This window comes from Rosa rugosa, chromosome 1 (genome assembly GCF_958449725.1).
Source record: "Rosa rugosa chromosome 1, drRosRugo1.1, whole genome shotgun sequence".
NCBI lineage: Eukaryota > Viridiplantae > Streptophyta > Magnoliopsida > Rosales > Rosaceae > Rosa > Rosa rugosa.
In genome coordinates, this window is record NC_084820.1 from 20,255,811 (window position 1) to 20,280,061 (window position 24,251).

Consider the following 24,251-nt stretch of genomic DNA (forward strand, 5'->3'; position numbering starts at 1 on the left):
CAACCTAATAACCATGTAATAATGTGTAACACTCTAATAACCTAAAGGTAAAAAAGGAAATCCCTGATTTGACTTTTGCAATATATTCTAACAGCTGGGATGGTGGCATTTTCGCGACGTTTTGAAGTTGGATCTGGGCTGCAATCTCTCTTTCTGTTTATGTATTTTTTTTTTTTTTTTTTTTGTGTTTTATTGTTTAGAATTTTCTTATGTTGTCAACAAGTTCTACTTATTGCACAGGTTTAATCTTCATACTAGATTTTGTTCTTTTGTTTGATCTCTCTATTCTTCTGTGTATTGGATCGAGAGATCTATGTTTTTGTTTCGTATATCACTTTTATTTTTCAATAAATTGAGAATTTTTGCTAGATATAAATATATTTTAATTAGAATTGAATATTATAATTCCTAAAATTTACTAAAAAAATTATAATTCCTAAAATTGATAGTAAATTGTATTAGGTTCACACTGATTAGTGCAATAGTAGGTAAAACCCACTTTGAAAGCTCTAAGAAAATTATTTCATATTTGTTACAACCGGCTTCCTAGATATTCGATATTGACGTGGTCTAATTTAGATGGAATATTTATGACGATACCAAATTAATGTATGGATGTATAAAGGAGCTATACATCTATAAAGAGCTCTTCACCGTATGACTAGATGTGATGACATACTTATAATAAGTATTCCATAGCTAGCCCCCTTGTATAATAGGGCATCCATCACCATTATATAAAGACGCCACCCTCATCATAAATGAGGCAATTCAGGACATAACTTAATGTTGGAGTGAGTTGAAAAATGTTGAACTCATTGGACATAGTTGGAGTGTTCAGTATGATATCGATCTATTTGCTAATTTTTAGTAGGATGAGGGTAATACAACTTTGAACGTGAAAGTCTTTTTCGAACTCATCACAAAAATTGAAAATCCAAACATTATTAAATTAGTACGCAGGATCCCTATCCTACGGTCCTACCCGCTAGTCCGCTACAATATACCAACTGTACGTCTCAACCTTTGCATTGGTCTTGCCTGTGGAATTTTGTTTTTAAAACTCTCCCCTAGAGCGCCGCCTAAACTCTCACTTGTATCCTCTTCACCACACTAGGGAAGTAAACATACCCAGGACCAAAACAACAAATGTGAAGTGTTTGACTCGATATAAGACCGTATATCGATCAAAGAAGTATAAGCAAAGGAAAACAGTTTATCTGCAAAAATTTGGCATACAATCCAAGAACGAAAGAATGAATAGTATCCCATGAACTTAATTATTGGTATTTCCACACTCATCTGCTTAATGGTTAACATTTAACAACAACAACAAAATCTCACACAACAATAGTGAAAAACAGGTTCAAATCCAAAAAGAAACATAGAAATCCCAGAATTAAAAGAGATCAAAGAAGTACGTGACCATTGCATGGGTTTGAATCATGCATTAACGTGCCCTTCATGTCGTTTTACATCCTCTGTGGGTTGTAAGGTACTCCAAAAACTTATCCACGTACACATTTTGCCTCTCCCTGTCTCCAAACAACGGCTTCAACTCCTGGGCCTTGTCCCTGTAAACCCTCCCCTCCTCCTTCTCCATCACCATCCTCAGCGACTCCGCCACCGCCTCACTCGTAAACGACCCGTCTTGCTCGTCCCTCGGCAACTCAAATCCGACCTTTTTCTCCCCGAAATACCTCGCATTCAGCCCCTGGTCATTCGACATGGGTAACAACACCAGCGGTCTACCAAAAGTCAACGCCTCCACAACTGAGCTCCAACCCGAATGACTCAGAAACACGCCCACCGAGTCGTGAGCCAGTATCTTCAGCTGTGGGGCCCAACTCCTGCACACCACTCCCCTCCCTACATTTCTCTCTTCGAAACCCTCCGGCAACTTTACCGCATCATCGCCGTGTTTGGTTCTCAGCACCCAAAAGAAGGGCAAACCGGACTTCTCCAAACCTAGGGCTATTTCCGTTGCTTCCTCTTGACTCGGCATTGCTTCCGTTCCGAAAGCCACGTACACCACCGTGTTTTTGCTCTGCCGGTCCAACCAGTCCTTTATTGACCGCCACGTTTCATTTTCGTCGTCGGCTTTCGGCGTAGTGGAGAGTACACCAACCGGCAGAACAGGTTTTCCGTGTATGACTTGTAGAAGGCTCAACCATTCCGATTCGAACTCTGCACAGCTTCTTACAGCGATCAAGTCGCAGCCTCGCAGTGTCTCCATGAACCGATACACGACCGAGACGTTTGTTTCGTCTCCGGATATTGCTTTATAGAGCCGAAGCACCTCAAAAAATCGCAACGCCACGGTGGCCGGGAATGGCACCCACTTGGGCGGGACTACGTAATCCTCTGGTAACTTACGGTCATCAGCAGGTATTTCAGGCGAGGTGGGCCCTAGGAAGGTCACTGCGGCGGCGATCACAATGCTGAAGAAGGCGGTCGGGATCCCGAGAGTTTGGGCTATTTCCGGCACCCAGTAAGGCGCGAAGTCAAAGAGAAGCCAATCGGGGTTGGTAGATTTGAGGAATTGGGAGATCGGTTGGGCCAGACAATCGTAGGCATTCTTGAGATGGGGGACCTGGTCTTCGGGCAAGTCCGCGGTGGCCTCGGCACCTTTTGGAAGGTTCGGATTCTGGGGCAGTGGAAGCTTCACAAAGGTGATTAGGGCGGAGAGTTTTGGCGGGAGAGGCGGGAGGCGGTCGATGTTTCTTGGGGTGGAGATGAATGAGATTTTGTGGCCTTTTCCGGCGATCAACTTGGCGAGTTCGAGGTATGGGATCATGTGGCCAAAGGCTAGCCATGGGAACATGGCTATGTGTAGCTTAATGTCCTTGTTATTGTTGGGCATGGTGGGGTGGACATTGATGGACTCCATGGCTTTCTTCTACTCAGTATGCAGAAAACCAGGTCCCTTGCTTGGATTATATAGTTGTGTAGTCTTTATGGATGCGACACTGCTAATCATATTCCCAAATATCCGTCTTATTAGCTTAGACTTGGGATCTGACACTACTAAACCACAGGGGAAGAAAAGCAAAGTCCGTCAACTTAACTATACTGTAGCTCTAGACTTTGATCAGTACCAAATTAGACTATTTACCCCCCAAAAAAAAAAAAAAAAACCACGATCTGATTCTGGTGCTCCCTGGAAGGAAAAATTTATGATTGGGATTTGCCAGAGATTGATAATAGACAATAATAGAGGTGAGTAGGACCTTACACCGTATGCCATTATTGGTCAACATAATGACTTGGTACGTAGTACCTTTGCTGCATTTTCTCAAATTTCTTAATGTGTGCTAGATTTCTTTTCCTGTGTAAGATACATTAGCTTCCTCTTGTTACATTCCTTCTTCTGTCAACTACTTGGTGTTACATTCCTGCTTCTATTAATCAGCCTTTTGTTTTCAGATGGAGAGATTTAGTTTTCTTATGTACATGCATTTTAGAGCTCAAATTTCAAGTTTGAGAGTTAACTTGTTTCCTCAAATGTGGGACTGTAGTTATACTCTGGGCATTGGGTGACATTCTAATTAAGCTCCTTGTCACCGTCAATTTCCCAATAGTCTATGTTCTTGTGGCAGTTGATTACCTAACAGTCAAATATCTAAGACTACAAAACTGATTGATGGTTAGAGACTCTAGACTATAACCTTCAGACAATACAAACATTTGAAGTTTATGGCTAGAGTTGTCAGTCGGCTTGAATTAGTTATAGACATTACTAACTTCAAAATCAAAATTGTATTTAATCATTTCTATCAAATTCGATATTACAATTTTCGATATTAATAACTTGACAATAAGTATTTCTTTAGAATATGAATTAGATAGAATCATACTAGCTTTTTTTTTCTTTTCAATTTTATAAATTATTGTAAATTTTGTGTTCATCTATACTTATTTTTCAATCTTCTTTGCACATATGACATAGAGTTTTATCCATTTTCAATAAAACTAGTGATCTCAAGATCTTTTACCGATATATTCAATAATATGACTTATCATTAAAATATATATGTACTATTAATCTAGTAATAGTTATAATGTTAATACTATTATAAAAATATTTTGCTTATATTTCTTAATAAACGTGTGTGTATTAAAAACTAGAAGATATTTATCAAAACTACAAACTTTTTCGTTAATTTTCAATTACCAAAAAAGCCAGTTTACCAACCCTAAAACATCGATTGTTATTCGGTCGATTCAGTATTTACCAAACCAAATGATAGTCCTACTTATGGCAGAGACTAACTCTTGTCTCTAGAGAAATCAGTAAGGAGAAATCGAACGTAAGCGGGGAATAGTAGATCTAAATTCTGACGCTAGATCTTGTCTCAGTAAGGAGAAATCGAACGTAAGCGGGGAATAGTAGATCTAAATTCTGACGCTAGATCTTGTCTCAGTAAGGAGAAATCGAACGTAAGCGGGGAATAGTAGATCTAAATTCTGACGCTAGATCTTGTCTCAGTAAGGAGAAATCGAACGTAAGCGGGGAATAGTAGGTAATCGGACAATACCTAACTCTTGTCTCTATAGATGGTAGCTAGATCTAAATTCTGACGCTAGCGACCAAGTTGACAGTGCCTATTTGATCAGTACATTGCTCCATGATCTTGTTAGGTATGTCCAGAAAAGCATCTGTCTAAACCTCTCCAGTCTCCACTAATGCTTGCGTGTTGAATATTAAATTACTTGTGAAACACAACGTGAAGCTTCTGTTTGAACCTCTCCAATTATTCAACCTCATGACAAAATGTTCACAGATTCTTAAACCATAATACTTAATAATTAATGGATGAAATAGGAATTTTGCAAAGAAAAGATAAAAGGAACTTCAACCTATGTAGTCGTATACAAAGTGTCAAAGTATAAAGCAAGACTAGATCATCTTTATGCGAATGTTCATTTCTAGCTAATGTATCAGTCATGCAAGTATTAATTCAACTAATAAGTTAAACACTTAAACCTACAACTGTTAAAGAAGTTCATTACCACTACTACAAAAACTGCATCGCACAACACCCATCAGACAAGAGATTAAAAGTTTACCATCGTCTGATAACGTGAACTCTATTGTACAATGGTGTTAATGAAGTTCTGTTGTGGGAATGCTACCAAATTGATGACTTTTTCTTCAGAGTTCTATCACACAACACAATTATGCATGTTCTGTTGTCTAAATGACACAAAATTTAGCGGCAGATATCCCGCCATCACTGAACTCAAAATTTCCTCCCAAGACAAGTTCACCAATTTAATCACACAACATAATTATGTTTCCTCTGTTGTAAGAATTCTGCATGCTACAACGGTGTAGTTGTTTCTGTAGATACCTCTACTAGCAAGCTACTTTGCTACATCACCAAGCATAAGTAACACCCTCTTTGGGACACCCACAAGCCATGGTGAGGCCCAACCGCTACTTGCATCTTGTAGCCCTATGTTCAAGCTACGGTACGGTACCCGGAAGTGGCAAATACGTCGCCGGGAAGCCACCTTCCCGACCTTGCCAAGTTGCCCTCACAATATGGTTTTCTACACTAGAATAGTGATTATTACATCCCACATCTGAGAAAATGTAAAGGAGATGGCTTCTTTCACCTATAAAAGGAATGCCTCCTCCCACTTATCCAACATCCCATTACACACTTTGTAATCCTCTTGGGCCGCAAGGCCCAAACACACTAGTTAAACATTCAAGTGGACGTAGTTTCCCGCTAAGGCGGGAAACGAACCACTATATTTCTTGTGTCTCGCTCTCTTTCTCTCTCATTCTATATGCTAACTAGAGGTCCCTCGGATCACAAACGTTAACATTTGGGGCCGTCTGTGGGAAGCCAACACAAAGGCTTCGTCACGTACCATGAACTTCGACCCGTAGGCGTCGAGTCAAGGTTGGTCAACGCCCATCAGGTCCGGTCAACGCTGAACGTGCTTGGTCAACGCCCATCGGGGCCGGTCAATGTTTGGTCAACGCTGAGCAAGGCTAGTCAACGCCTACAAGGTTGGTCAACGCCCAACTCATTAAAGTCTAGGGGACGCTCGCTGGATAGCAAGCCTAAGCAAGCAAGACAACCTCGCTATTCTAAGGAAAATTCATTCATCTAGTCTAATCTGTCAGCACGCGATTGTGGTACAAATACAACTAGAAACATCTTAGAAAAAGCTCATAGAGATTACTCCAACTTTAGAAGGCTTGTAACCAGATGTCTAACAGCAGAGACCTAGAAAACTGCTAGCTCCTTCCCTTTTGGGTTGGAACCAGCACCATCCTCGGCCTCTTCAGGAGCCAACAACCTCGGGAACAGGTTGGTCTTGCTCTTCTTATCCGAAGCAACTGCAACAAACTCAACCAGCCCAAGCTTTAGCTCTAGCCCAAGCTTCAAAAACCAAGCCCGAATCCGAGCAGATGGAGAAGAACCCATCAACCCAAATTCAAGTCCAGGCCCAAAAGCCCAAGCCCATACCCGAGCAGAGACAACAGCAGCCCTAGCCTCCATTGGCCAGGCTTCCTCTACCGCCATCCATCCCTCCGGCGGCCTGCCGTTCCACCACCCCATCAATCCGGCAAAGGACCGACACGCGTCGACCTTGATGCTTCCTTGATCACCAGAGATGCACGCCTTGCCTTCCGACTCGAAGGTGCCTCCTCTTTGCAGACCAAGTAGCTGCCCCACTAAAACGAAATGGTGCCGGTGGTGATAAAGACCTGATCCGAGACCCGATTCCTCTGCACTGGAAACCTGCAAAGGACCCGACCCAGGAAGAGATCGATTTGCCTGAACCCGAAATTGATTTCAAAGCAGACTTCTTCTTGCCTAGGGAGACGCAGTCCTCCAAACCAAAATCCCGACGTCGAACGTCGCTAGGCAAGACGGACATCAGCCGGGATGGTGGCGCCGCTGCTAGACTCAAAACCCTAAGTGGAGAGAGGTCTCGCACATAACTTTGGGAATCTGTTGGAGTTGCTCTTACTATATACAATTATATAAGGAAAATATGACTTTTTTCTTCTTCTAATACGTACGTAGACGTCTGTTGTGGTCATTTAACCTGCCTATAAAATCTGATTGAAATTGAAAATATTAGGGATGTGTATTAAGTAGTTTAGGGTTGTGTATTTAAAATTTCCTTTCTCTTTTTGTGGCAAGAGTTTAAACGTTAGATTTGATTTTATAATTTTTTCCCCTTATATTTAGATTGTAGATGATATTAATGGCTGCTATTAACATGAAATATTTTCTTACCTCTTAATTTGGACATTCGTGAGCCGATGAACTGTGACCTGTTGGTAAGTTATAATTCCAACATTCTAAGGGGGGTGTATTGTATTTGGATTTGTGCAGACTTTTTTTAAATGACAGACTTTTTGAAAAGTCCACAGACTCTTTAAAAAGTTGATAGACTGCTATGGATTTCTTAAAACTATTGATTTTAGCAACAGACTTTTATTGATTCATGAAAATCTATATACTTTATTATGAATGACTTCTACAGATTTCCTAACATGTACAAAATATAAAAACAAAAAAAACAAAACAAATGCAGTCCAAACACAAAACAACATAATAACTCGTTGTCTCTTCAATGCTCAAGTATCTTCTAATAGAAATTGACTCAAATGAATGATCGTTAGTCTGTCTAGCGAGTTTGTTCTCATTCCTAATATTCCAACAACATAAATATGCAATATAGATCATTTGATGTTTATGGTTAATTATTCTCATCAATTTTGTTTTCGCCGATTAACATATATTGTAGCAAATATTGGTCAATGTCTTGATATATAATCAATCAATTGAAATTCAATTGTTCAACCTTTCTTTGAACCATAGTATAAATTCAAATTAATGAGAATAATTAATTAATAAGATAAAGTTTAGTATGTCATAGCAACACTATTCAAGGTCTTAGGGGTAGACCACAATATTTGGGTTTTAGGATTTCATAAATCATTTTTATTGCTATTAGGGTTTGAAGTATCACAACTAAAAAAAAAAAAAAACAAAACAAAAATCACATTCAAGAACTACAATGAACAAGTTGGGTATCAAAAAACGTTGATATCATAAAAGATTAGAGAAAAAACAAAAAATTAAGAAAGAGAGACGATGAAGGACCAACTTCTTCGTGCGTAAAGAGAAGAACTTTGATAGACTTTTTTTTTTTTTTTAAGAGGAAACTTTGATAGACTTTTTCAAATCTTTGGTCTGGAGGCTGGAAAATTATTGAAGTTTGGTATGTATAATTAACACTATAAAGTCCATGATTATCCATGATTTTCTAATTCCATAAGTATGAATGATATTTTGAATACCTCTGTACTTTTATTCGTTTTTAAAAGTCCTAATTGAATACCCCTAGATTTTGGAGGAATTCATGAAGTCTTTAAAAATCCTAATTGAATACCCCAAGACTTTCATGGACTGTTAAAAGTCTATATTGAATACACCCAGACTTTTAAATTCCATAGATTTCTTTTAAAGTTCCACTAATTCCATATACAATACACCCCCCTAAAGGTCAGAGTTCAATTCTCACTGACATATATAAGGGTGGGGTGAGTTAAGAATTTTTTTGAGAAAAATATAATTTGGACATACGTATTTTCCAAATTCAATTATTAATGCTATTTTTTTGGATGAAATTAATCAATATGTGGAAAGAATGCCTATTACTTGTCACATTTCTCCTAATTCAATATATTAATGCTATTTGGAAAGAAAAATTATAGGAAATAATCTAATTAAATAAAGAAAAATATTGGTCAAAAAATTTGTAGACATATTCCTTAAATTAATACATAATTAATAGCTGATATTTTTTTCGTCGCCTAATTAAATTCATTAATGTCACTGATTCACCCCCAACATCTAAAAGGAAATATAAAATTGTAAAGTTGATGTTGCAATAGTATGATGTGACAAGATATATTATGTGGAATTAAAAATAAAATTTATATTTACTTATATGGCATGACACCTAAGATATTATGCTTCATTGATGCCCCCTGTCATGGATTCAAATTTGCTCACCAAAGATAGCTAGTGATACTACCACCACCCCATAAAAATTTGCCACGTGTTTTTCACTTTTTCAACACAACCCTGGTTAACTCTTTAAGTTAACTATAGTTAATTGTTATAAAAAATTAAAAATAATACATTAATTAACTATATTTTAATATTTTATTATTTTCTTAATAAAATACAGCAGCCTCATCTCTCTCTCTCTTCTCACCCTTTCATCTCATCCACATTTGAAAGAGGATTTCTATTGGGACCTCCAAATTCGCTCATTTGACCTCTATATCTTTTGAATTAATGAATTACATATATATCCTCTTATAAAATGACAATTATAGACAATGAATTATAATCAACTAGTATATATTGTTTTTCTATTGGAACCTCCAAATTTACTTACTTGACCTCTATGCTTTTTACACCTCCTATCAAAATTTCAAATACTAAATTTACTCATTAAACCTCACTAAAGTTCCTCAAATAACCTCACTCATATAATTAATTTACAAACAAACTAAGATCTTTATAATAAAAAACTTAGTCATTTCAATGATTTAATTACTCTATAAATCTTAATTACATCTCCATTCCTTAATCAGACAACATAAATCTCTTATCCAATAAATCAAACACAAGGTATTGAGTTTTAAAAATTAATAAATAAAAAATAACATGAACTATTATGTGATTTTTTTTAATTTACTTTTTCTTTTTTAGCTGTTTAAAAAAAAAAGATTAATCATTTTTTCTTAATGTTTCTCTATTTTCTGTACCTCATGATTAATTATTTAAATATTTATTTATTTATTTTTATTTGCTAGCTCTTTTTTTTCTTCTTCTTCTTTTTACAAATATAATGGATAGATTTAGATTTAGGGCATAATACTATTTATTTTGTTATCTTAATCATAGTTTTATTTCTTAATATATATATATATATATATATATATATATATATATATATATATATATATATATATATAAATGCTTTAATGAGTATGTAGTGAAATTGAAAAATGAAAATAGATAGGGAAAATAATAAAGAATGCAATCTAATATTATTGAATTGGAAAGTCTAGAGAAAATAAATATAACCATTTTTTTGGTATAATTATTGTCCTTAATAGTCATTTTATAGTAGGTTATATATGTCATTTAATAATTCATAATAGAGTGAGGTCAAGTGAGCAGATTTGGAGGTTCCAATAGAAACTCTCATATTTTATTTACAAACTTCTCTACCTAGTTTTAACACAAATTAAAGACTAAGAAATTGTTTCAAAACTTTTATTGAGTTCCTAGTCTAGACTTCGTTTAAGGTTTGGTTGGAGGATGAACTTTGGGTGGGAGACGGTGGTTTTTAATTTTTTTTTTTTTTCTACCTTCATGAGTTGCGTGTTATTTTTTATTTTTATTTTTTTTATATCAATTTTTGTAACCTTTCATTTTTATTTTTGAATAACCTTTCATTTTTTATAAGGGTTAGAAACATAGGAATCATGTCTAACCGTTGATTTATGACTGCTTCATCAATTTCTGTGTTATGACCGTTTGATTCATGATTTAAAGTTCTAGAAATTTATTTTGGGCATTTTTTAGGTTTGCATGCCAAAAAACAAAAAAAGGAATGGAGGTGTAGTTAGTGAATTGAGGTATAATGAGTATTTTATTTTTTTGTATGTGAATAATATAACTAAGGTTATTTGAGGAATTCAAAAGGAGGTTTAGTGAGCAAATATTTGTATTTAAAAGCGCAAAAGAGGTGTAAAGAGTATAAGGGGTCAAATAAGCAAATTTGGAGGTCTCAATAGAAACTCTCTAACCATCACGACCCCAACTCCCTCTCTCATCATTTTTATAATACCGATCTTGTTTTATTTCAAAAAAAAATAATACCGATCTTGAGTTGAAAGTTAGAGAGAACCACGAAACCTTTGATTCCTTCTTCCCCGATCCATCGAATCACCTTCCCCTACATCCTCTTCCTTTCCCAATTTCTCTGTCTCACCCTCTTCACTTCAAGCTTCTGCATAGGCAAAAAAGGATTGCTTGGGTGATCAAATGGCCTCCAAATTTCGATCAGACTTCAGATTTGCTATGGGTTTTCATCGGGCGTTCATATTCCCAACTCAATTTCTGAATCTTAATGCTTCATCGTTGATTATCTTCCACAGTCGGACCGACCATGCTGGTGGTGTTGTTGCTTTCTATCCCAAAATCTTTAAGAACAGGCGACATACAACAGATTCTGCATGGTCATTGAGGAGGACGATCTTCCTTGATTTGGTGAGGTCGGAGATGGTGCTGCCAGGCTCCACACCCAAGCATAATCTCTTCCTTCTCTCAACAAACCAATTCGCATAAACATACCATAAATCTTAGTTTTGGGATTTAATTTGAGTATTGCAAATTATCCAGAAGTCCCACTATATTCTATACCCAACCTCTTCCAACAAGATTTCCTCGATGAAAACCCAAACCGAAATGCCACCCAAAATCCATAAAGCTTCAATTTCTCAATATTGTTTTGTACTTGGTATCGAAAGGCAGATTAATCAGCTAATTTGTGAATAGCGGCAACGCGAATTCTCAAAATTCCACCAAATTCTTCAACTCTGTGAACCAAGTTTTAATTTTAAACCTAGAGAACTAGTTGAGGTCATGGAAAACCAACCAAAACCCGAAGCTGTAACCGTGAACAGATCCTAATCTGGGATTTTTCAGTTATTGTTTGTTTGTTTTAGAGTTGTCATACTTCATGAATATTAAATTACAAAGTAGATTCATGACTGTTGCTTTAGAATTTTGTTTTTTGAACTCTCCCATAGAGCGCCTAAACTATCACTTGTATCCTCTTCACCACATTAGGGAAGTAAACATACCCAGGGCCACAAACCAGAAAAACAACAGATGTAAAGTGTTTGACTCGATATGAGACCGTATATCGATCAAAGAAGTATAAGCAAAAGGGAAACAGTTGATCTGCAAAAATTTGGCATACAATCCAAGAACGAAAGAACGAAGTATCCCATGAACTCAATTATTGCCATTTCCACACTCATCTGCTTAATAGTTAACATTTAACAACAACAACAAAATCTCAGACAACAATAGTGAAAAACAAGTTCAAATCCAAAAAGAAACATAGAAATCTCAGAATTAAAAGAGATCAAAGAAGTACGTGACCATTGCATGGGTTTGAATCATGCAATAACGTGCCCTTCATGTCGTTCTACATCCTCTGTGGGTTGTAAGGTACTCCAAAAACTTATCCACATACACATTTTGCCTCTCCCTGTCTCCAAACAACGGCTTCAACTCCTTGGCCTTATCCCTGTAAACCCTTCCCTCCTCCTTCTCCATCACCATCCTCAGCGACTCCGCCACCGCCTCACTCGTAAACGACCCGTCTTGCTCGTCCCTCGGCAACTCAAATCCGACCTTCTTCTCCCCGAAATACCTCGCATTCAGCCCCTGGTCATTCGACATGGGTAACAACACCAGCGGTCTTCCAAAGGTCAATGCCTCCACCACCGAACTCCAACCCGAGTGACTCAGAAACACGCCCACCGAGTCGTGAGCCAGTATCTTCACCTGTGGGGCCCAACTCCTGCACACCACTCCCCGCCCTTCATTTCTCTCTTCGAAACCCTCCGGCAACTTTACCGCTTCCTCGCCGTGTTTGGTCCTCAGCACCCAAAAGAAGGGCAAACCGGACTTCTCCAAACCTAGGGCTATTTCCGTCGCTTCCTCTTGACTTGGCATTGCTTCAGTTCCGAAAGCCACGTACACCACAGTGTTTTTGCTCTGCCGGTCCAACCAGTCCTTTATCGACCGCCACGTTTCATTGTCGTCGTCGGTGTTTGGCGTAATGGAGAGTACACCGACCGGTAGAACAGGTTTTCCGTGAGTAACTTCCAGAAGACCCAACCATTCCGGTTCAAACTCGGCACAACTTCTCACCGCAATCACGTCACAGCCTCGCAGTGTTTTCATGTACCGATACACGACCGGGACGTTTGTTTCGTCTCCGGTTATTTCTCTAAAGAGCCGAAGCACCTCAAACAACCTCCAGCACACGGTGGCCGAAAATGGCACCCACTTGGGCGGGACTACGTAATCCTCCGGTAACTTACGGTCATCAGGAGGTATTCCCGGCGAGGTGGGCCCGACGAAGGACAAAACGGCGGCGATCATAATGCTGAAGAAGGCGGTCGGTATCCCGAGAGTTTGGGCTAACTCCGGTACCCAGTAAGGGGCGAAGTCGAAGAGTAGCCAATCCGGTTTTGAAGTCTTGAGGAATTGGGTGATCGGTTCTTGAAGAAAGTCGTAGGCTATCTTGAGATACGGGACTTGGTCTTCGGGTAAGTCCGCGGTGGCCTCGGCACCTTCTGGAAGGTTCGGATTCTCAGGCAGTGGAAGCTTCACGAAGGTGATTAGGGTGGAGAGGTTTGGCGGGAGAGGGGGGAGGCGATAAATGTTTCGTGGGGTGGAGATGAATGAGATTTTGTGGCCTTTTCCGGCGATCAGCTTGGCGAGTTCGAGATATGGGATCATGTGGCCAAAGGCTAGCCATGGGAACATGGCTATATGAAGCTTACTGTCTTTGTTATTGTTGGCCATGGTGGGGGGGACAGTGATGGACTCCATTCTTCTGCTTAGTATGAGGAAACCAGTTCGCTAGCTTCACTAGTAATAGTAATCTCATTCCCAAATCTTCATCTTATTAGCTTAGACTTGGCTGTGACACTACTAAAGTACTAAACCACAGGGGAAGAAAATCAAGGTTCATTATTAGTCAACCTAGCTAACTATTGTAGCACGGAGGTTTACTTTTATTTACCAAAAACCGAAACAAAAAAATACCACGATCTGATTCTGGAGCCCGCTTGAGAGATTTAGTTTTTCTTTCTAAACAAGATTTTAGAGCTTAAATTTTTAAGTCTGATAGTTAACTGTTTCCTCAAATTTGGGATTATAGTGATACAGGCAGCATTAGGAGACATTCCGAGCTCCTTCTCTCCCGTAATTTTCCAACAGTCAATGTTCTTGTTGCAGTTGATGACCTAACGGTCAGTGACTATAGACCTAACAGTCAACTTATTGATGGTCAGATATTATAATATTCCTTTAGTCGACACATTTATTTGATGCAGTGGTAGATCTGAATTCTGACGCAGCACCAAGTTGATAGTGCGCATTTGCTCAATCATCTTGTTAGGTGTGTCCAGAAAAGCATCCGTCTGAAGCGCTCCAATAACGATCGAGTGATGAATACTAAACTACGTGAAACACATGAACACCACGTGAAGCATCTGTCTAAATCAAGTTTCAAATTTCTCTGAAATTATCGAAATTTCCGGCTAAATTTTCATAATTTTAAAGTATATCAAAATGAAATTCATATGTTATACTATTTCCGTCAGGAGTTTTTCAAAATTTTTCATATATTTCTACAAAATTTTTAATTTTTGAAATATCTACCCACAAAAAATATATTTGAAAATCATGTTACGCACGGCCCGTGCACCGCCTTAAATTCAATTAATAAGTTCAACACTTGTACCTACAAACTGTCAAATTATCAAACTATCATGCAGGAATTTGCTGCTGCCTGAACTGCAATTGTGGATGTCTGTTGTTGAAACTGTTGAAGGCATTACCATCCATGGGTAACTCTGATGGAGCTTCAATCTTAACCTGGACCATTGGTCTGTCCTGTACCATGTCCATACCAGCACGAGGAGTAGATGGTTGACATCTGCGCATTCTTTCTATCTGCTGCTGTTGCTGAAGCGGCACATTCTTGGATTGGGCAATTTGCTGCATCTGTGGATGCATTTGTCTCGATATCTATGGATTCACCAGACAATGTAATAAAAGAAGCATTAGTAATCATGTCATACTAATATAGTGTGCAAAGGTCAGCTTTTGGAAACTATAAAGTGCCTAGACTCTACAAACTTCGGTAGAAATTTGTGAAACTGTATGAGGAGATATGTAATAGATATGTAATACAGTCCCAAAAATAACCATCAACCATCCGTGGATCTACAAGAATTACTATAAAAATGTTATCAATTAATTGAAGGGAGAAATACTTGTTGGGGTAGTCGAATAGGGTTCTGGTGCTGTGGCTGCAACTGTGACTGCATTCCATGAATTTGCTGCTGACTTTGTTGATGGAAATTCCTGGAGCCATCCTTGACTTGATCAGCTAGAGGGCCAAAATTACTGGTAATATGGTAAAAAAGAAAAAAAGTGAAGAGGTGGATGCTTAGAAACTTGCATTATATTAGATCTTCCTAACTAGAAAAGAACTCACAGGCACAACCACTGTATAATGTTATGGAAGTGAAAGGTATACAATTGGAAGTCAAAACCTAATATCCAAAAATTATCTCTGTGAGGCTCACAGACTAGTAATTTTTAAATTGACCTTATGAAATTTAAGGACAGCTTGTAAGATAATACAGGTTTGTTTAATTCACTCTCCTAGACATTAGTTCCAATGCAACACACACCCTCTTGGAACCCTTACTCTGTCGCGAAGCAGTAAATGAGTAAATTTGGCCCCAAGAGCAAGTGAGCAAAATGTGACAACCAATACAACTATCCCACATGAGCTAGTAAGTGTTCATGTAATCAGCAATTCTGAGGCCATGCAACAATAATTTATACGGAAACTGAAATCAGGTAAGATCAAATTCAAAATTACACAAGTACACTCATAGATAATCTACTATTAGCTTACCTATATCCCACTGTTTGAAGGAACATCTTCAATAGTTCAATTGCTGAACACTGCTTTCTGTAACTATCAGTAAGAACTTTCAAGCTGCTACCCAATTTACAGATATGACAGCTTAGCAACTGAGAGAAAACTTCAATTGGAACTTCTGAGGAACCTTCAAATCCCACATTTGTCAGCATCCGGGCTATTACCTTTTGAGATAACTGCCGCTTGCTCATGAGTAAGACAACTTTTGTTCCCTGCAGACCCATTCTTTCCACGATGTAAGCTTCCTCCTTGATCCATGCTAAGGTATTCAGGTCTTATACCAAGCCTCTCAAGCATAACGGGACTCCTAGTCAAAGCCTGAGGTACCGTATCAAGAACTCCATAAAATTCAACTTTTTGGTCTTCTTGCTCTCTATTCATAGGTGGAAGTGCACTACCAGGATTCAGGAACACAGTTCGACGTAAACATTGTTTCTGGGAAAAAAGATCCTTCATGATCAATTGAACTACTACCATCTAAAACAGAATGTGGATTCTGTGATGCATTTTCTAGGAGGGGATTTCCATATCCCACATACTGATCTTCTTTGAATGCTAAACACCTTTTCTTATGCTTCACAGCAAGCTTAAGATAAGCAGACATCTCCTCTGGAGTACGGTTCTCTGATTCTCGGTCTGCTGATGAAAACCTATGCGGTATGCTAGCCCTATGTCTCTCAATAACCTGATTATACCAGGTCTCAGGCAGCTCTTCATTTTTAGACCTCGGTGGCTTATTATCAATTTCAGATTCTCCATATCTTGATCCAAAACCAAAAGCTGTTTTTGATTGAATCTGCATGCACGAACATTAAATAAAAATCATATCGCAACTCTCCCCAGTTTTTATGCTTAAGTTTTTGCTGGGATTCCTCCCACCACTCCCCTGATTTCACTCCTAGTCTTTACAAATCATTTAGAATCCGAAAGATAAAAGTCATCACATCTATTGACAAGAATTCATTAGTTCAATTCAATTCATAAATCAATTCACTAGTTTGACATAGGATATTGGATTCCAGAATCCATTTTATTATCCATCACCATTAGGTGCATTATCCAATTCCAAAAAGTTTACAACTTGAAATCAACCAGCTATTCCTAAACATTACCGGAAACCCCAAAAAAAAAAAAAAATGTCAATTCTTCAAATATAACAGAATTGAATTCCACATTTGTTTCCTACTGTCATTCCAACTATAACAAATGCTTAAATGTGTCTAGAACAATAAACCGATTTCCGATACTCAATCGAATAAACAAATATCAAAACCCAGAAAGAGCATACCTTGGACGCGTCGCGCTGTTGAACCTGAACTCCTCCAGCGGAAGAATTCTCGAGAGTGAAGTACACGTCATCAGCATGCAACTGCAAATCTGCTAACGAAAATAGCCATCAGCAATCAGAAGCCAAGCGCAAGAGATTAAACATAGACGGAAGCAATGAAAGCCCTCACAAGAGATCAAACTGTGCTAGTTGTCTAAAAAGTACCACGATCTGCATCTGCTGTGTCCCTGGAAAGGAAAAAGTTATGATTGGGATTCGGCAGAGAAGGAGGTGAGTAGGTTGTCAGACCATATGCCATTATTGGTGGAAACAATGACATGGCCTTTGGATACCATGCTGCATTTTCTCAATTACAATTCTTGTACCGTTTTTGCTTCCTATTGTTACATTAAAAATTGAAAAGTGATTGTGGCCTCAATAAGTCTAAAATTTATGATCTCAATTTTAGGTGCCCAATATCATTTGGTCTAGTGGCATAAGTCTCTCATTTGTAAGTGGGAGGTCATGAGTTCAACTCATAATAGACTAGCTAGTTGTTGTATTTGAGTTGTTTATTTGAAAAAAAAAAAAAAATTAGTTGTCTTGCCATGTCATCTACATACATCACATATTTGTTAAATCATGACTTATAGTTCTTGATAAAGAAAACAATCTCATTCTTTTAAAATCTAATGTCTGTAAATTATTTTGGTCTTCTTCTTAAAAAAAATCAATATATATATATATTGATTTTTTTTCATTATACTCATGTTTAGATTTAAACGTACAATGGATTTTAATCAAGAATAGAAAAAATTTCATGTAATTCAGTTAATAGATTTGCATGTATATTCGATCTATAGATTTGCATAACATATGTATATGAATTCAAACTTTGTTGGGTTCCTACATATTTTGAAAATATATTGTGAAAAATTCATATAATATCAGAATATGATTATATATATTCTTTTGTTCATTTTTCTCTTTGGGAAGTTTTAAATACACACCTATAACTACTTAATACACACTCCGTACTTAATACACCATCCATTTAATTTTTCATTTTAATATTTTACTAAATACACAACCCAAAATACATCAAATATCAGTATGTCAATTTTCGTAGGGTTTTTTGAAAAGAAGACTAGAATGCGCCGCACGCGCATAACTTTGGTCGGGGGTTAGCCGAGCTCTTCCCATCCTGCGGCGCTCCTCGTTGGTATAGGGCTTGCCTCGTCGTCGATGTGAGGCTATCGGATGGGTGACGGTGACTTATTGTTCTCTAGCTTCTAAGATATGTAGTGACTCAAAGTTAGTAATGTTTTTACTTTCAATAATTCCCTAATTTCTTAGGGACCTACGCACTTTCGTGCCTCTAGCGAATCTTCCGAAGTAGTACTGAATGAGGATTTTTGCTATTTCGATGTATTTAATGTCAAATGAGTGAACTAGTTTTATGTACCACCATGGGTACTAACACATCTTCTTGTCTGTTTAGATGACAGCGGAAGGGTATGTAATGGACATTCAAGTTTTTTATCAATATATTGGCTCTGCCTTCAAAAAAAAAAAAGTACCTAAAATATCCTTAAACCACAAAAAATCATATTATTTGACTATATTAAGGCTACTATTTCATATGATTAGCATATTGACCTTTTGTAAATGACCATATTGATTACTTGTGTTAGCTTATTATTATTCCCTTCACATAGCTTTGGTCGAGGGTTGGCTGAGCTCTTCCCGTCTGGCGGCGCTCCTCATTGGTATAAGGCTTGCCTCATTGTCGTTGCGAGGCTGCCGGATGGGTGACGATGACTTACAATTCTCTGGCTTCTAAGATCTGCAGTGACTCAAAGTTTAACAGTTGATCTGGCTCTGTTTCTAGTTTGAAGCCTCTCTGTGGCTTGGGTAGGCGTGGGTTCTGGTCCAAGGGGCAGCGGCAGCACAGCATCACCAATGGTGCAGTTTGGCATTTTTGGGGGCACGGTGATCCTTGAATCGGATCTGGTGTTTTCGGCTTCGCTGATGTTCTCTAGGTGGTCTGACGTGGGTTGGTGGTGTTCCTTGAAATGGGGCGGTGGCAATATAATTGCGGCATGATGTGGCGGCGGTGGTTGTTCGGGGTTTGCGTGCGTCGTTCTCAGCACAGGGAGGTGGAGGTGGAACTGGGCTAGGTCTGTTGTTGGGCCTAGAGTTCTGTTGTTTTTTTGGGCCAGTTGGGCTTTAATTAGTTAGTCTTTTCTTTCTATTATTTCCTTTGTTAAAGGAACCCTAGGTTAGTAATGTTTTTACTTTCAACAATTCCCTAATTTCTTAGGGACCTACTCACTTTCGTGCCTCTAGTGAATCTTCCGGAGTAGTACCGAAGGAGGATTCTTGCCATTTCGATGTATTTAATATTAAATGAGTGACCTAGTTCTATGTACTACCGTAGGTACTAACACATCTTCTTGTTTGTCTAGATGACAGTGGAAGGTTATGTAATGGCCATTTTGGCTTTTGATCAATATATTGGCTCTGCCTTCTTTAAAAAAAAAAGTACCTAAAATATCCTTAAAGCACAAAAAATCATATTATTTGACTATATTAAGGCTACTATTTCGTATGATTAGTATATTGAATTTTTGTAAATGGCCGTATTGATTATTATTCCGTTCAGATAGATGCCTCAGAATAGGTTTTATATTATTTAAGTTCTCATCCACCAAACACCAAGTTGATCAAGTATAAAATTTTGAGTGAAACATTCAACCAAAGCTATATCATTAGTTTCTCCAGAGTCACGGAACTACGAAGTTGTCATTGGAGAGGCCAAATAAATTAACGATTACAAAGTTTTCTGGTTGTGACATTTTAATGTTTTATATTAGATAAAGAATTGACTAATCATAACTTTAAGAAAAAAAATTAACTAAAAAATGGGAGTAAAGCAATATGTTTTAACAATATTAATTGACATTGATTCCGAAATTCTAACTTATATGATTTTTCCACCCCATTTAATTATAATTTATTTAAGGAAAATTTAAATTAGATGATTTCTAAATTTATTCTTGTATTAAATGAGGAGACCATGTATAGAAATTTGTCTTATTTATCTTACTATTTATACAATTTTATAAGTATTTAAGGAAAACTGAAATTAGGAGAGAATTGAGTCGTGCTTTCATTGATAATAGGGGTCTCTTTATATAGGGGATTACAAGCATAGAGATAGAACTGTACATGGAAACATAATCGTACATTGATTGGTTATCTACTAAGATTCTCCGAGAATATCTCTAATATAAATCATATTACAACTAGAGCAAGTAACCTAGAGTTTGGGCCAGACACATATTCTAGATTTACTTGAACACTCCCCCTTGTGTCACCCAAACGTGGTGCTCCTCTCGTTGCCTCATTAAAAACCTTGCCGAGTAACAAAAACCCAGTGAGACAAAAATAACCTCGGTCGAAGGGGAAAAAGAGCACAACACAACCTTCACGTTTCGAGACCATACATGTAGACATATCCCCCTAATGTCTACATCTCCCCCTGATGACTATGGTCATGGGAGTTCGGATAACTTCCTCAAACGATGCTACCAACATATTTCTCGAAAGTGGAATTTAGGCAATGACTTGGTGAGAAAGTCTGCCACACAGTCCTTAGATCGAACCTAGTTCACTTTGGTCTTGAGGAGAGTCTGTTGTTGCTGATTATGCTTGGTGTTGTCGCTTTTTATGTAGCATTGCATCATTTGTCTAAAGCAAGCAGCATTATCCTCATAAATGCTCGTAGGCTCATCTGTGGTAGACTTCAAACCACAATTGCTTTGAACATGCGTAATTATGGATCCAATCCATATACATTCACAAATTGCTTCGTGAAGAGCAATAATCTCTGCATGGTTCGAAGAAGTAGCGACTAGGGTCTGTTCTGTAGACCTCCAAGATATCATGATCTTTACCCATGGTGAACACTTAACCATTTTGGGAATGACCTTTGTGTGGGTCAGAGAGATACCTAGTATCAGCAAAACCTTCCAAAACACTAATGTTATTTTGGGATGGGGATGAAGGACACAGGCTAGTGTTAGCGGCGTTCCTGGTGTGTGATGGGTCCGAATCTATCATCTCTCTGTAGGGATAGAACAAGCCCATATCAATCGTACATCTCAAGTATCGAAAGATATCTTTTACACCAGTCTAATGGCGTATCGTTAGTGCAAAGCTATACCTAGCTGACAAGTTCACTGCAAATGAGATTCATGTCTTGTGCATTGACGTAAGTACAATAATGCGCATATTGTACTTACGTAGGGCACTTCTGCCTTTAGCACATCTTTGTCATCATCCTTTGGACGAAGAGGATCATTTTTCAGGATCAAGACTATGGACGATCATGGGTGTGCTTGAAGGCTTGACCTTGTCAAAACGCCTAAGCATTCATCAACACAATGCTCAAGTTCCAAACCGAGATATGATCGTGTTCTCCCAAGATCCTTCCTCAAACTCGGATTTCAAATGTTCAGTGGTTTCCCTCAACTCTTTAAAGGCTTCTAATGAAGATCATGTCCAACATGAAGCGCGATAAAATCCAGAACTTGTCATAGAGACGCGAGGGCATTCACCTAACCCTTTTCCAATCAAGTAGTCACTTTAGTGAGCGTTTTATCCTCATTGCAAATGCGCTCCGTGGTCTAGATCCCCATAGAGATACGTAGTGACCACATTCATAAGCTGCATGTTCAGTTATTCAGAAACTACCAAACTGACAAGGTAGTGGAGTACAATGACATCCATTACGAGAGAATATGTCTCATTGTAGTCGATTCTAGGACGTTTTGTGAGAAGCCTTGCACCATAAGGCGAGATTACTATCTCGTTTTCTCATCACGCTTTCTAACGAATACCCATTAGTCAATAGATTTTTTGTTAGGAGATGTTGGCATCACTGGCTTGAAAACCTTTCTCTTTGTTAGAAAATCCAACTTAACCTGGATAGCATCTTTCCATTTAGGCCAAATCTCTCTACGTTGGCATTCATTCATCAACGGAGCGTGATTCGATATCATCTGACTCAACAGACTCATGTGCTATGAAATGCGTGAATACATCATCAATTATGATGGAGTTCCTATCCCACGTCTCATGTACACTAGTGTAATTTTCAAATAGCTCTATATTCTCAGGAATAGGTTTTGACGTTGAGGCGTCCCCCAACGATAACCTTAATCCGGAAGATTCTCATGAGATGAATTTTGAGTATCGATGATCCAAGGATTGGTTTGTGCCAAAGTATCATTCGAACCCACGGGCCTTTCACGCATCCTAGCTGGGGCCATGACCTATAACGCCAGTGTCACTCTCTATGGTGTTGGTGCCATGCCTATTTCCGTGTAGGGTGGCGTTACGTCCTCTCGTAAGGACATCCATCCTTGCAGGCATATTTACAGCAGATATATATGTGTGATCTCGTCACTTTAGTGGGGATTGAGATGAGACCTAGTGAAGACAGACCACGACAATTTTTGTCGTTCCTACTGAACATCCATGTTCTTATCTCCCCCTAACGACGGAAAGATTGTCTCATCAAAGTGACAATCCGCAAGACATGCAATAAAGAGATCACCTAGTAAGGGCATTAAGCGGCAGACGATTGTTGAAGTCTCAAATCCAACTTAGGGTTCCATTCGTCTGTAAGTACCCATTATAGAGCGCTGTGGCGGCACAATTGGCACAGAAATGGCACACTCAAATATGCGTAAGTACGAGATACTGGTACCTAGTCACTAGATGTAACGCAGAAGTAGATTGAGTGGCGGTGGGTCGCAGACGAATTAGCATAGCTGCATGCGACATTGCATCACCCTAAGCGGATATAAGGAGATTGGTGCGCATTACCAATTTCTGGGCTACTATCGTAGTCGTTTCTGCGAGACCATTTGGGTGTGTTCATGGAAATATGATGTCCAACATCAGTCCTAATGCAATAACCATCGAAAGTCTTCGATGTAAACTCTCTAGCATTGTCAAGTCCAATTGACTGAATATGATGATCCGGGGAGTGAGCCCGTTGTCATATGATATGTGCTAGGAGTGTAGCATAAGCAACATTACAAGTGGACAATGGCACAACACGTGACCAGCGTGTTTGTGTGTCAACCAACATCATGAGATATTTAAACGTCCACAAGTTGGTTGAACCAGTCCACAAAATACCCACTGATTCTATGTAAGAACAGAATGAGTATGTTCATATCCTTTGCATAGGACGGTTTCAGTCCTAATTTTCCTAAGGAACGGGCTTTGTAAAACAAGCGAGAGGCCTTAGAAGCAACCAATGAGAATATTGGTTAGGCATGAGCGTTTGAAACGCTATTTGAAGCAAAGTTGATGATTGCAGCATCACCTGGGGCGCCATCACCATGATGGACGCCATCCATGGCGTCATGGATATGGATTGTGCCAGCCCTAGGCTGGTTTTGGACGGTGGTGGCTGCAGAGGCAGCGGCGGCAGTCAAACTTAGTTCAGGAATCAACTTTTAATCTTGCTTCATTTCGCTCGAAATAATGGATGTCCGTGTGAAGTCTTTAGTAGACGAATCATTATATCATGACTAGGATGACCTATCATGTCATGACAAAGCCAATATGTGTCTAAATCCAAGAGATCTTCTTTCATAACTTTATTGGATTTAATATCTCGAATAGTGACATAAAGTCCACTAGAGAGACACATAAACTTTTCTAAGATGCGCCTTTATTCGCAGTCATTAGAGGTATTGCAAAGGAACTTATTTTCGTTATCTACATGTGTTCCCTCATGGAATCCGTTGGCTCGAATGGCTCAATAGGGTTTGATTCGCCCTAGGAGCGTAGAGAGTTTCTGTGACAATAATCAAGGTGTCATTTGGCAAATGGAATTTGGGCTATTCCTTGTCCTTAAACTAACCCTGATGGTCGAGCCATCATAGTCACAAAGGAATATGCTCAGAATTAAAATGGAGTCATAATGAAAAGAACTCGAAATTTTATTCATAAGCCAACGGTGTTCATCATTGTCTCTTAACCATTAAGAGAATCTAATCCAAATGCTAGCTAATGCAAAACAAAGGTAGTCGTTTAACTTCTTTAGGTAACTCCAAAATAAATATGATCAGGT

At 38.4% G+C, this 24,251-nt stretch overlaps 3 protein-coding genes across 6 annotated transcripts; all 3 read right to left on the reverse strand.

Annotated features, from left to right (window-relative positions):
* Nucleotides 1-1,248: 1,248 nt before the first annotated feature.
* On the reverse strand, nt 1,249-3,058 carry LOC133727531 (UDP-glycosyltransferase 91A1-like). The gene has a single exon (XM_062155126.1). The coding sequence runs from the start codon at nt 2,888-2,890 to the stop codon at nt 1,463-1,465; it is 1,428 nt and encodes a 475-aa protein (XP_062011110.1). The 5' UTR covers nt 2,891-3,058; the 3' UTR covers nt 1,249-1,462.
* A 9,013-nt stretch (nt 3,059-12,071) lies between these two features.
* Nucleotides 12,072-13,847, reverse strand: LOC133723109 (UDP-glycosyltransferase 91A1-like). The gene has a single exon (XM_062149940.1). It carries the CDS (start codon nt 13,695-13,697, stop codon nt 12,270-12,272), a length of 1,428 nt encoding a protein of 475 aa, XP_062005924.1. The 5' UTR covers nt 13,698-13,847; the 3' UTR covers nt 12,072-12,269.
* A 252-nt stretch (nt 13,848-14,099) lies between these two features.
* Nucleotides 14,100-17,477, reverse strand: LOC133723118 (uncharacterized). 4 transcript variants are annotated; one of them, XM_062149958.1, is made up of 5 exons: nt 17,286-17,477; nt 17,117-17,205; nt 15,802-16,624; nt 15,149-15,239; nt 14,100-14,900 (listed from the first exon to the last, which is right to left on the reverse strand). In XM_062149958.1, the coding sequence occupies exons 3-5, from the start codon at nt 16,050-16,052 to the stop codon at nt 14,640-14,642; spliced, it is 603 nt and encodes a 200-aa protein (XP_062005942.1). In that variant the 5' UTR covers nt 16,053-16,624; nt 17,117-17,205; nt 17,286-17,477; the 3' UTR covers nt 14,100-14,639. The 4 variants fall into 4 exon arrangements, with proteins under 4 accessions (XP_062005942.1, XP_062005946.1, XP_062005937.1 ...); XM_062149953.1 differs by having other exon boundaries at nt 14,390-14,900; nt 15,149-15,281; nt 17,321-17,469; XM_062149949.1 differs by having other exon boundaries at nt 14,417-14,900; nt 15,149-15,281; nt 17,286-17,468.
* Between the last annotated feature and the right edge of the window lie 6,774 nt (nt 17,478-24,251).

Bases quoted from the DNA above. Each gene is read 5' to 3' on its own strand.
- LOC133727531 (XM_062155126.1), bottom strand. From the start codon at position 2,890: ATGGAGTCCATCAATGTCCACCCCACCATGCCCAACAATAACAAGGAC.
- LOC133723109 (XM_062149940.1), bottom strand. From the start codon at position 13,697: ATGGAGTCCATCACTGTCCCCCCCACCATGGCCAACAATAACAAAGAC.
- LOC133723118 (XM_062149949.1), bottom strand. From the start codon at position 16,052: ATGGGTCTGCAGGGAACAAAAGTTGTCTTACTCATGAGCAAGCGGCAG. The intron at 15,282-15,801 runs GTAAGCTAATAG...CCATATTACCAG, and splicing joins CTTCAAACAGTGGGATATAG to TAATTTTGGCCCTCTAGCTG. The intron at 14,901-15,148 runs GTATTTCTCCCT...GTGAATCCATAG, and splicing joins CTATTCGACTACCCCAACAA to ATATCGAGACAAATGCATCC.